This window comes from Phocoena sinus, chromosome 9 (assembly GCF_008692025.1).
Source record: "Phocoena sinus isolate mPhoSin1 chromosome 9, mPhoSin1.pri, whole genome shotgun sequence".
Taxonomy (NCBI): domain Eukaryota; kingdom Metazoa; phylum Chordata; class Mammalia; order Artiodactyla; family Phocoenidae; genus Phocoena; species Phocoena sinus.
The window spans coordinates 45,342,793-45,354,904 of NC_045771.1; the positions used below are offsets into that span (position 1 = coordinate 45,342,793).

At 39.5% G+C, this 12,112-nt stretch overlaps 1 protein-coding gene across 7 annotated transcripts in view; it reads left to right on the forward strand.

The window, feature by feature from the left end:
* The window catches only part of PDE1C (phosphodiesterase 1C), a 472,817-nt gene that overhangs the window by 417,944 nt on the left and 42,761 nt on the right, over nucleotides 1-12,112 (forward strand). For 6 of the 7 annotated variants that reach the window (XM_032643393.1, XM_032643388.1, XM_032643389.1 and 3 more), the window contains 2 exons: nucleotides 234-464; nucleotides 7,227-7,304. In XM_032643393.1, the coding sequence (XP_032499284.1) occupies nucleotides 234-464; nucleotides 7,227-7,304 (309 nt within the window). The remainder of the gene's footprint in view (nucleotides 1-233; nucleotides 465-7,226; nucleotides 7,305-12,112) is intronic. The other variant, XM_032643391.1, reaches the window with a different exon arrangement.

A 12,112-nucleotide genomic window follows, 5' to 3' on the forward strand; every position in this document is an offset into this window, starting at 1 on the left:
CCACTGTTTTCAGAAATGACATCACCATGAACAGATTTTTGGCTTCCTGAATATACATACCAATCTGACTTGAATTAACCAAAATTATACCCCAAACACACAGTAAACACCTTAGGTCATTTTAATGCATTAATTCCCAATGCAAACTCTTGCTTTTGTTCAAAGAGGCAATTCTCCTAATGGCATGACCTCTTTATATTTTCTCCACCTTTCCTGGTTTGTTCTGGATGCAGAGGAGAAGGCCAAGAAGGAAGCAGAAGAAAAGGCTCGCCTGGCCGCAGAGGAGAAGCAAAAGGAAATGGAAGCCAAAAGCCAGGCTGAAGAAGGTGCATCTGGTAAAGCCGAGAAAAAGGCATCTGGGGAAGCTAAGAATCAAGTCAACGGAACAGGAACAAACCAAAGTGACAGCCCTCGTGGGAAAAATTCCAAAGCTGAGAAGTCATCAGGAGAAAAGCAACAGAATGGTGAGTAGGATTGCGCCAGTGAAAGGCTCTTTTCAGGGTGCTAATGATGTGATGAATGGATGCTGGCAAAGAACTGCCCCTGTGAGGACAGGTCACAGAGCAGGGCTGCCCTGGCCATCCAGCTGCTGCTGATCATACCTCCCTAGGCTGTGGATCCTATTAGGATCCCATCAAAAGCAGCCAGAAGCTTGCTTAGACCATGCTCTCTGGGGAGATTTATATCTTTTGGGCCCTTTCCAGCTGGGTCGTTTTGGAGACTCTGGCCAGCACCTGCCTACCAGCAGGGGAAATTCCTATTAGCAATCCCAGCACATTCCTGAGTGCTTAACGCAGGAATGAATGAATAGAAAGGCAGTCTTCTGTAGGTACCATCCCCCTGGCAGGGCCGGCACTCATGTCTGCCTAAGGTCTAGTTCCATAGTATTGTCTATATATCTGTAGGTGAACAAGTGTATACATTAGGATGACCAGTCATCCCAGTTAGCCTGGGAATGAACGGTTTCCTGGGATTCAGGGCTTTCAGTAGTAAAACCAGAAAAGTTCCAGACAAGCCAGGATGAGCTGGTCACTGTCGTGTGCATACAGTTGATGATTTCTTATATTTAATGCAGCAAATATTTATTGGTTAACAACTCCGTGCCAAGCACTGCTCTTGGCGCTGAGAATTTAGAAATGAAAAGGCCACAAGAAGTCCACAATCTCCTAGGGGATATGGACACCCTCAGAATTAATTCTGAGCCAGTAACAGTAGTGGTATGGCAGATAAAATACCCAAGGGCCATGTGCAGAAAAGAGTAGCTTTGTTGGGTCTGGGGATTGCAAGATGTAGTAAATGTCAAAGAAAGCTTCAAGAAGAGGTGATGTCTAAGCTGCGTTTCAAATGCTGAAATTTGGGGGGACACAGGGACTTCTCAGCCAGAGAGGATACGATGAGCTACTGCATAGGGGCATGGAATTGCTTACCTTGTTTAGGGACGAGCAGGAAGTTCAGAGTCACTGGAGCTTTCAAGTGCCAGGTTGTGGCATGGTCATCTGGCAGTCAGACAGACCTGGATTCAAGTCACAGCTGCGCCTCTCACTTCTTGCTGGCCTTGGCCAGGTTACTTAACCTTCCATTGTCTCTGTAAAATGTGCATAATAATAACTGCTCACAGCTTGGGCCACTTGTGAGCTTCCAATAATAATAATGGTAGCAAAAGCAACAATGACAATAAAACAACTAGCATTTATTCATTATACACCAGATGCTGTTTAAAATTCTCTCTTGGGAATTTCCTGGTGGTTCAGTGGTTAGGACTCGGCGCTTCCACTGAAGAGGGCCCCGGGTTCGATCCCTGGTTGGGGAACTAAGATCCGGCAAGCCACGTGGTGCAGCCAAAAAATAAATAAAAAATAAAAGACCATCCTTTAAAAAGAATAAAAATAAATAAATAAATAGATAAATAAATTCTCTCTTTACATATTCACTCTCTCACCTGCCTGGTAGGTCCAGGTGATCTCCTCTGAACCACGGTCTAGCTATTATGCTACACAGCCCAAGTAAATGAGAAATACATAGAAAGTGCTTAGCACAACACTCTCCAATTATTTTTGCAATTGACATATATAACATGTAGAACAGAAAACAATGTTTTAATACGTGTAATAATGGTAAGAGCTCATGTTAGGACTTCCCTGGTGGCACAGTGGTTAAGAATCTGCCTGCCAGTGCAGGGGACACGAGTTCGATCCCTGCTCCCGGAAGATCCCACATGCCGCGGAGCAACTAGTCCTGTGTGCCGCAACTACTGAGCCTACACTCTAGAGCCCATGAAGCACAATTACTGAGCCCATGTGCCACAAATCCTGAAGTCCTCGCGCCTAGAGCCCATGCTCCGCAACAAGAGAAGCCACCGCAGTGAGAAGCCCGCGCACCGCAACGAAGAGTAGCCCCCACTCGCTGCAACTAGAGAAAGCCTGCGCACAGCAACGAAGACCCGACGCAGCCAAATAAATAAATTAAATAAATAAAATGAAAAGGTGTTTAAGAAAAAAAAAAAAGCTCATGTCGTGTTCCAAGAGCTTTGCCTAAATTCCTTCAGGTAAGCCCCACGAACACCCCAGGAGGCAGGGAAGGCCATCATCCAACTTGCCCAGCCCCTCAGCAGCCAGGTTCTGGAGACAGCTCATAACTAGTCTGCTTTGTATTCAAGCGCATCATAGGTCAGAAAATATGTTCAATTCAATAAGAATTTCTCATACAGCTGTTGGAGTTTTAGAGAGCAATGCAAAACACCCCTGTTTTCCCCTACTGAGGGTGGAACCAACTGAGAGGGAGATACCAGAATCAGAAAGTGATCACAATGTTAGCTCCACAGCAACTGGAGCTGAACTGGAAAACACAGACTTGATCTGCTGAGCACATGGGCTTCTGCACACATCTGCCCTGAACTGGGCATGGCCCACGGGACACTGGCAGAGCAGGTGGGATCAGGCCTCATCCCTCACCCCCCACTCTGCACCTAAGCAGGCTGCTTCTTCAGTAACAGAAAAGGTGTGTGTCTCATGGAAAACGCATCTCAAAGGGGGCTGGGGGCTGGAGAAACGGGTGGCTGAGCTGAGCTGTGCGTACTCAACTCTTCCTTCTAGATGAGTCTCTCCTTCCCAGAGGGGGAATATGTAAGGACTGGTGAGAAAGGCAAGATGTGTTTCTTCCCTACTTTTTTTTCTGTTAGGGAAGTGGGTTTAAAATGTCTTTCTCTTAATAAAAACAGCCATTATTATGTCAGTAACAGTTATGGAATGTTTAATATGTGCCGGACACCGTACGTGGGATTTTACATACACTAAATCATTTAAAAATCCTAGCAACTGTATGAGGTAGATAGACTCATTTCCATTTTGCAGATGAGGAAACCGAGACTCAGAAAGATTAAATCACTTGCTTAAGGCCAAGCAAACATTAAGTCGAGATTTCAGGTCAAATAGGAATATGTGAGTCCAAATTCTGTATTCCTTAACCAGCATGCCCTTATTTGTGTAGTTCAGTGCTGTTGGTGAGAGTAGGAAGTAGGAGGAATATTGAGACCCAGCTACTGTCCACAAGAAGCTTATAATCTGTTTATTCCAGGGGTTGGCACACTCTTTCTATAAAGGACCAGACAGTAAATGTTATGCTTTGCAGCCCTACAGTTTCTGTTTCAACTACTTAACACGCCTGTTTTAGTACAAAAACAGCCACAGATAACATGTAAACAAGTGAGCATGGCTATGTTGCAATAAAACTTTATTTATGAAAATTAAAATTTCACATGTCATTAAATATCCTTCTCTTTTTTCAACCATTTAATAATATTAAAAAACTCTTTTTGGGTTGTGGGACCTATATGACCAGGCACTGGGGCCACGTTTGGCTCATGGGCCATAGTTTGCCAACCCCTGGTCTGGTCGGGGAGAGAAACCAATGAATACAAACATGCTGGTCACAAAGGAGGTTATACATTCTACGAGACAGGTGTAAACAAATACCCAGAGAGGGCAGAGGTGGCAATAATTTATTTTGAAGATGGTTAGGGGAGTGCCTGAAAGAAAACAGGAGCCTGAGCCTCCAGCTAGGCTGGATTGACTCACAACTGCGTTCATTTCCCAAAGTAAGCAGTAGTCTACCATTTCCCTTAAAAATTAAGTATTAAATGAGAGGTGGGAAAAGAAATCAATTTTGAGCAATAATAATAAAGGCTAATGGTGGTTCGGGACTTGGTTGCAGCAGCCTAATTAAAATGATTTATAACTGCACAGAAAGGCTCTTTTGTTTCCCCCTGTTTATTGAATAACAGCTCACATCAGCCGTTAGTCCATATTCAACCCATGGGAAATTACCTAATGGATTCTGTTCGAGGAACATCATCAAACAAACATGTGTCACTTTCCCGGCACCCTTCTTTGTGTTCGCTCAAGATAACTTCCAGGATGGAGCTGAAGGATATTGGCTAATTGTGGTTCTAGACATTTGGTCCCCTATCAGCAGTCATGGGAACCCCTAAGCTTTGGTCTCCATCAAGGTACTTTCCCCTTTAGCCTCCCCAACCCTGACTGAGGAGAAGGCAGGCTTCCGCAGGCTGCTGGCTAGCATCCAGCACATCAGACGACTCCTCCTGACCTCTGGAAGACACCCTGGCCCTGCTGCAGCTGTGGGTAAAGCTCCAGTCCAGGGCAACCCTGAAACCTTAAAGTATTGTGCATTAGAGGTATGAAGTCTCATTGAGGAAAGAAAGACCATTTTTCTGTAGGGAATTAGTTTGACTACAAGACTCAGGATCATCCTTGAGTTCATTTCTGGCATCCTTAAAATAGGGAAAAGCCAGTGCTTGAACTGTTCCATGGGGTTTCCAAAGGAATCCATCTATTTTGGCCATTGGTGGTGGTAATGAGCAATGACCATGTGCTTCACTCACACTCCTCCTGCTGGCACTGTGGCCAGAGTTGACTCCCCTTCCCTCAAGCTTAAAATTTGTCAAATTCCATTAAAACTACTTATTTTGTAGAATGTAACCTAAAATGGTCTTGAATTATCCTTGGGTAACCATTTCTATATAAATCTATAGGCCAGAGGCATTTAAAAATGGCAACAGTAAATGAAAGTCTGAAATCTAGAACTTAAGCTTCATAGGGAAGTTGCAAAATACAGTACTTGAGAGCTTGGCCTCTAGAATCAGACCTATCTGTGTATGTGATGGTAAATTACTTTATCTGTGCTTTAGGTTCCAGAGCCATAAGATAGAGATGATTCTGTGGGTTTTTGCTTAAGACTATTTAATATTTAAGCAAAATCACTTTGTAGAAAGATCGGTTGGTCATTTGTCAGATCAGTGGCTTAAACCAGATCTAAGGTAGCCAACAGGAGCAGTTTTGCTATAGCAGCAGACACTCTTGCAAAGTTTGGGGCAGAGATGCAGCCTGAGAGTGTGTGAAACACATTCAGGAGAGCAGTCTACTGCACTCAATACAGCTGGCCTGACCAGCTTGTGACAGAGTGTCCGCAGTGAAGTCAAGGAAAAACTCAAACTTGGAAAACATCCTCAATCATTTGGTGATTCAGCAAATTGGTCACTTTAGTGAATTAATCTTTGACGAATTTGTGTACTTTCAATAATAGTACCTTCATAATGGGGTTGCTATGAGAATTTAATGAAATGATGCATGTAAAGCATTTAGCACACTGCCTGGCACAAAGAAAGTAGAAAAGATAAATGTACCCTTCCAGCCTTGGGCCCTGCTCCCCGCTTCCTGGCTGCAATAATTATTAGGGTCTTTTTGCTTTATTAATGCCAGTAATTTAGTAGTAATCTATTCTTGATTTTATGCAGGCTAAAAAGAAAGCCGCCATCAGTAAGATTTGTAAGAAAAATATCCGAAACTTGAGAAGAAATCTGAGAGAAGAAATACCATGTCCTTTCAGTGTCACACTGGCGTATTGTCAAAAAAGACCTGCCCAAGGATTATTTAACTGTCTTAGGCAGGGGTCAGCAAACTTTTTCTGTGTAGGCCCAGATAATAAATACTCCTGGCTTTGCATGTCTCTGCTGCAACTATTCAACTCTACCGTTGCAGCAGGAAAGCAACTACAGACATTATGTAAATGAATGGATGTGGCTATGTTCCAGTAAAACTTTATTTCCAAAAATGATAACAAGCCAGATTGGCCCACGGACAATAATTTGCTGACCCCTTGTTTTAGAAGAACATGACTATGTTTAACTTTGTCATTTACTATTTGCTCAAGCCTAGGTACTGTGAGGTTATGTACTAACGTGTAGATTTTTGACTACTAGAGGAGATAACCACAACAGTTATAGTTTTATTGCCCTGTAGGAAATAACCAGTTTCGTCTCTAACCTAGCAATCTTATTTTAATATATTTCTAAATACTTAGAAGCATCCATTTCCTTTTTTTTTTTTTTTTTTTTGTGGTACGCGGGCCTCTCACTGTTGTGGCCTCTCCCGTTGCGGAGCGCAGGCTCAGCGGCCATGGCTCACGGGCCCAGCCGCTCCGCGGCACGTGGGATCTTCCCGGACCGGGGCATGAACCCACATCCCCTGCATCGGCAGGTGGACTCTCAACCACTGCGCCACCAGGGAAGCCCCTATCCATTTCCTTAAATGCTCTTGGAACCATCCTTACTGTCTTCCTCGTTCCTTCAAAAATGAATTAAATAAAATTTTGACACATGTTCACTCTACACTGGTGTGCATAGTGTTTTTTAACTTTTACATATTACATTTCAACAAGCTCATTAATTAAAGTACCATTTACAGCTCTGTTTTAGAATAACAGCTGTCATTGAGTGACGTGCCAGATAGCACATTCAATACCTTAAATGCATTTATCCTTATATTATGCCTATAAAGTAGGTATTATTATCACCATTTGCAGATAAGGAAAAGCACATAGAAGTTAAATAGTAGCTATTAATTGATATAACTTACAGTAACGCAGGTTTTTCCTCACTCCACAGCCTAATAGTAAAGCTGAACTGCCTTCCTTGGAAAATAACACCATTGACTTAAGTACAATCCTGTTTAACATGAACTTTCAGTCTTAATTTCCAGATCATAATCCAATTTCCAGGACCTAATCCAGTTTCCTGATATTTACACTCAGACATGTAACCCCTCACGATTAAAATTATGTGGTTTTTTTTCTTTTTTTGACAGGTTTAAAGATATTTATAACTTCCCTGTTAGCTTTATACACGTACTGTTTGTCATGTTTATTACTTTCAGGTGACTTGAAAGATGATAAAAATAAGACAGACAAGAAGGATCAATGCAATGTCAGAAATGATTCAAAGAAAACAGATGGTAAGAGCATAATTCCCGTTATATTTTTCCATAAATTGTGCGATTTAATGCAAGCTTGTTAGATTTACACATAAAGTTGCAATTGTGTGGAATTGTTAATATAGTCTTATACCCTGAAAAAAAACATTCACTACATTTAAAGAGTACTATTATCCCTTTTTCAATAATTTACAAATTATTGTTGTATGTTTTCCCTTCCACCATACTTTCTCCATCACAAATGAGTTCTATACTCTTTCTTTTCCCACTTGCCATTTTTCATTTTAAACTTTATGAAAAGTTGATTCTGGGCTTGCTGATTATAATGGAATGGAATGTAAGTCTTTGTGAATTATGCAGCGTAAATGGGAAATGTTCCATGTTTTCAGTTTTCAATTTTTTATACCTTTAATGAGTTATTATTTTGGGGAAGAGCAAAAACAGAAATCTGTTCAGTGTTATCTGTTCAGTGGGAGGCCCACATACTGGAGAATGTGCATAGCTGTAGAATACAGTTTGGTCAGCAAGAGTACATCTTAAAGGCAAGCTTTGGATGACAATCCCAGACCAGTTAGAATGAACCTACATTGTGATGGGCTTCATGAGCACTGCTTTTACTTTGCATAAATAGCATTCCATTCTTTATAAAATCTGAAAGTTCAAATTATATTGCCCTCCAAACTTTGGACCATCAGATTGAGAAAACTACTCTCACCTTTTATATAATCCTCCTGTTTCAATTATAACATGGGCTTATTCCTAGTTATCCCCCCATACATATAAATGATATTAAACTAAAAATGAAAGTTTTAGGAAGTGGTTTTTGTTAGCATCTCAGACTCTTTGAACCATACCTCCCTGCAGACGTTGTATTAGATGCTAAGCTATTCTTTGAGTAGTTTGGTTAGTCAGAGAAGAACAAATGCAGGGTAATCAGGTTGAGGAGTAAGAAGAAATTTGAATACAACTCATACATCTGTTAAAAAGAGAGAATTGCCTTTAGTTTTCATCTCTAAGCCATTGTGATATGCTCTCTTTACCCATATGCATGAAATCAGTTCTTTCTTTGAAGATCATTCAAATAACTCGCCCCAGGTGTCTTATCACATAATATCTGGGGAACACACATGTCCAATTTTTTTACCAAATTGTTTATGCAAATGGAAACCACTTGCTTAATACATACCCTCCTTGAATAATTGTGACTAAGACATGAATTACATGGAGATAAAATAGGATTCAGAATGACAGTCTCTTAGCCAGACTCTGTTATGGGTATGGTTTGTTCAAGTCCCAGACATCATTAGACCCAAGTTAAGGTAACACAAGCCAGAATAGGTACAGTAGAGGAGAATGCTGTTAGTTATAAAGCCAGCACCTGGACACCTGACCCATCCTATATCCAGTGACTGACCCGTCTGAATTCCTACAGCATAAAAGCCCAGAATAAACCAATTCCCAGATCTTTAACATGGGGTCTTGAATCTTTTTGTATGTTTGTATTGTGCTATAAATAACTGTTGTAATGTATTCATGTGAGCATTGTAGGTTAAATTTTATCACCTTCATTACTCCCTTTTATTTTACCTGTGTCTTTTTTAACTGAATTATCACCAGTATTTTAAATAATTAAACTGTTTTTTTTTTTGGTGGGGTGAAGTGATGAAATAGATATTTTGTTCTATTGTACAAATAAGCATAAAGCTTGATTATTTAATGAACAGGATTCTTGATCCCATAGGGCAGTGAACAGGATGCAGTAAATAAAGAAGGGACATTTTCTGATGTCTATCCTTTTTCCCTCCATAACTCCAACCTTCCACTGATTCAAATTGAGTCTGGTGTGTCCATATACTTGTAAGTCTGGGCATGAAAAACTTTGTATTTTAATTTCATTGATGGGCTAACACGACATCAGTCATTATCATTGCTTTGGTGTCATCAGGACTTAGATCATTGGGCTTTAGTTAATTGTGTTATCTTAGCCCAAAATCCTATCAGGACTAAAGTTATTTCTTAGTGGCATGAAGTGGAAAAGAATTTGATCAGCTTCATATACCCCTTCTCCATTGCATTAAAACTCTCTACTTTAGAAAAAATTTTAAATGATATGCATATCAGTAGATATATTGATTTTTAGAAACTATCTAGTAACAAACAGGTACTTTTTGAACGTTTCTTTTTAATGGATCTTATTACATCTGATGACCAGAGGGAGTCAATTTAACTATTTTTAATGCTCCTACCCTTAATCCAACCCCTGGGAACCAGCTCTAATTTTTGAAAGGGAGTATCCAAGCACAACTCGGTGCCCAGTGTGATCAAACCCACTATGTTTTGAAGTTTAATATTCTATGCATTCAGAAGGAAACTCAATGGAAACTAGACTACAGTTGGCTATTTCCAAACTCTAATGAGCTGAGGCACACACAGAAGGAAGGAACATGTGCTGAAAGGGTAAATTACATCCTGGCAAAATGAACACATTGCAGTTGTACATTATCTCTGTCAGGCTACTAAAGTACTGTTTAGTACCCTGCAGCACTAATTTTCTAACTGACTTCAAAGAATGAATGCTCTTTGAAAATACCTTGTTTCTTAGGGAGAAATGTACTAACATAAAAAGATCTAGGTTTCTGAGCCAAGATTCTCTCAGAGGCTAAGTTTTTGGGAGACTTGTGGGGTGCCACATAAATGAATTATTTTCAGTGTGTTTTTAGTCATGTTTGAAACAGCATAGCTATAATTTTTATAGTTGCCCAGAAATATGAATTTGCCCTTAACTTTACGTGACTACATTAACAGAGATATAAGAGATAGACACTGTTTGTGTCTCTCAAATGATTCTCTATAATTAGGCCCTGCAAGGTTATTTACCAAGTCCCAGGGAGGGAGTTCAGCAGGAATTTTTCCTTTATTGAATGTTCTGGGAATTGGAATGTTAAAGATGTCAGTTCATGAAATGTAAGTCAGTTGTGAAGAGTGGAGTGGACAAAATACAATCCATGGACATCTGCTTCTGCAAAGAGGGCTACCAAGAATTAGGTTTACCCTTCCACCTGAAACAATTTTTAAAAAAAGACAACATATGTGGAAGAATGGCTTTTCAAGAAATGAAGACATCAAGAAATATTGGGCATCAAGAAATGAAGACAGTGCTCTCTAAGAGACAAGAAACAAATGAAGTAAGCCCGATGATTGCCTCAGCTTACTGCATTGAGAGGGTTTCCAGGCAGACCTGATGGATTCCTTGTGTTGAGGAGTTGACTAAGGATCCAAGGATACCAAGGCAGCTATAATTAATGGGATAAAACACAAGAGAGGATAGAACTGAAGAGAGATAGAACTGTAGAAATCTGAAGAGTATTCATCAGAGTACTAATTGACTCTCAATGAGGAAACCACCTGAGACCAGGAAAGAACCATTCAAGAGGTTTAGAAAGAACAGTCCTGATGTTCACACTTCACACAGAGCAATAAAAGTGCCTATTCCTACTAGCCAGACTAGAATACCTCATAATTTAAAGGGAATTGGAATTTAAAGGGAATTGGGTAGAATACTCATAATTGTCTTGCCTTAGCAGGGGAATAATTAGTTGTAGGCTAAATGTTGCTTTAGGCTCACCTAACAAATCTTAAAATCAAGATATAAGAGGATCAAAGTGTTTCCAAGTAACTGCATCCCAGGATAAAGCATGTGTGTGTGTGTGTGTGTGTGTGTATACACACTCCCAGCAAGCTAAAATTCACAATATCTAACATCCAATCAAAATTTACTGGACATGCAAAGAAGGAAGAAAACACTACCAATAATAAGAGGAAAATAACAACCAATTGAAATCAACCCAGAACTGAAACAGATGTTAGAATTAGCAGACAAGAGCATTAAAGTAGTTCTTACAATTCTTACAACTGTAGCCCATATGTTTAAGTAGAGACATGAAAGATATAAAAAAGATCACATGTCTAGATATGAAAACTACAGTGTCTGATATGAAAAATATACTGGATGGTATTAACTAAATAATATTGTATGGGATTAATGATAAACACACTGGATATGATTAGACATTTTGGAAGAAAAGTGTAGTGAGAATTAGCAATAGAAACTATCTGAAATGAAGCACAGAAAACAAGAATAGAAATTGTAAAGAGCATCAATGAGTTGTAAGACACCTTCAAACAGCCTAATGTATGTGTAAGTGGAGTCCCTAAAGTAAAGAAGAGGGAAAGGAGGAAAGAATATTTGATGAAATAATGGCTAATATTTTGCCAAATGATGAAAACTATAAGTCCATAGACTTAAGAAGCTCAATAAAACACAAGCACAAGGAATATAAAGAAAATTACACCAAAAGCATATTATAATCAAATTACTCCAAACCAGTAATGAAGAGAAAAATTTTAAAAACAGCTAGAGAAAAAAAAGATACATATGGAGAGATGAACAAAGATAAGGATAACAGTAGATATCTCATCAGAAACGATGCAAGTGAGAAAACAGTGGAGCAACATCTTTAAAGTGCTAAGGGGAAAAATTCAACCAAGAATTTTATACCCAGCAGTAATATCTTTCAGATATTAAAAACTGAAAGAATTCATTACTGGTAGACCTACACTACAAAAAATGTTAAAGAACAGCAGAAGGATGGATATGCCAGATGGAAATATGGATCCACCCAAAGAAATGAGGAGCACTAAAAATGGTAACTAGATGGATAAATATACAATATTTTTTCTTATCATTTAAATATCTTGACTATTTAAATAATTGACTATTTGAACAGAATAATAATATATTACTGAGTTTATAGCATATATAAAACTAA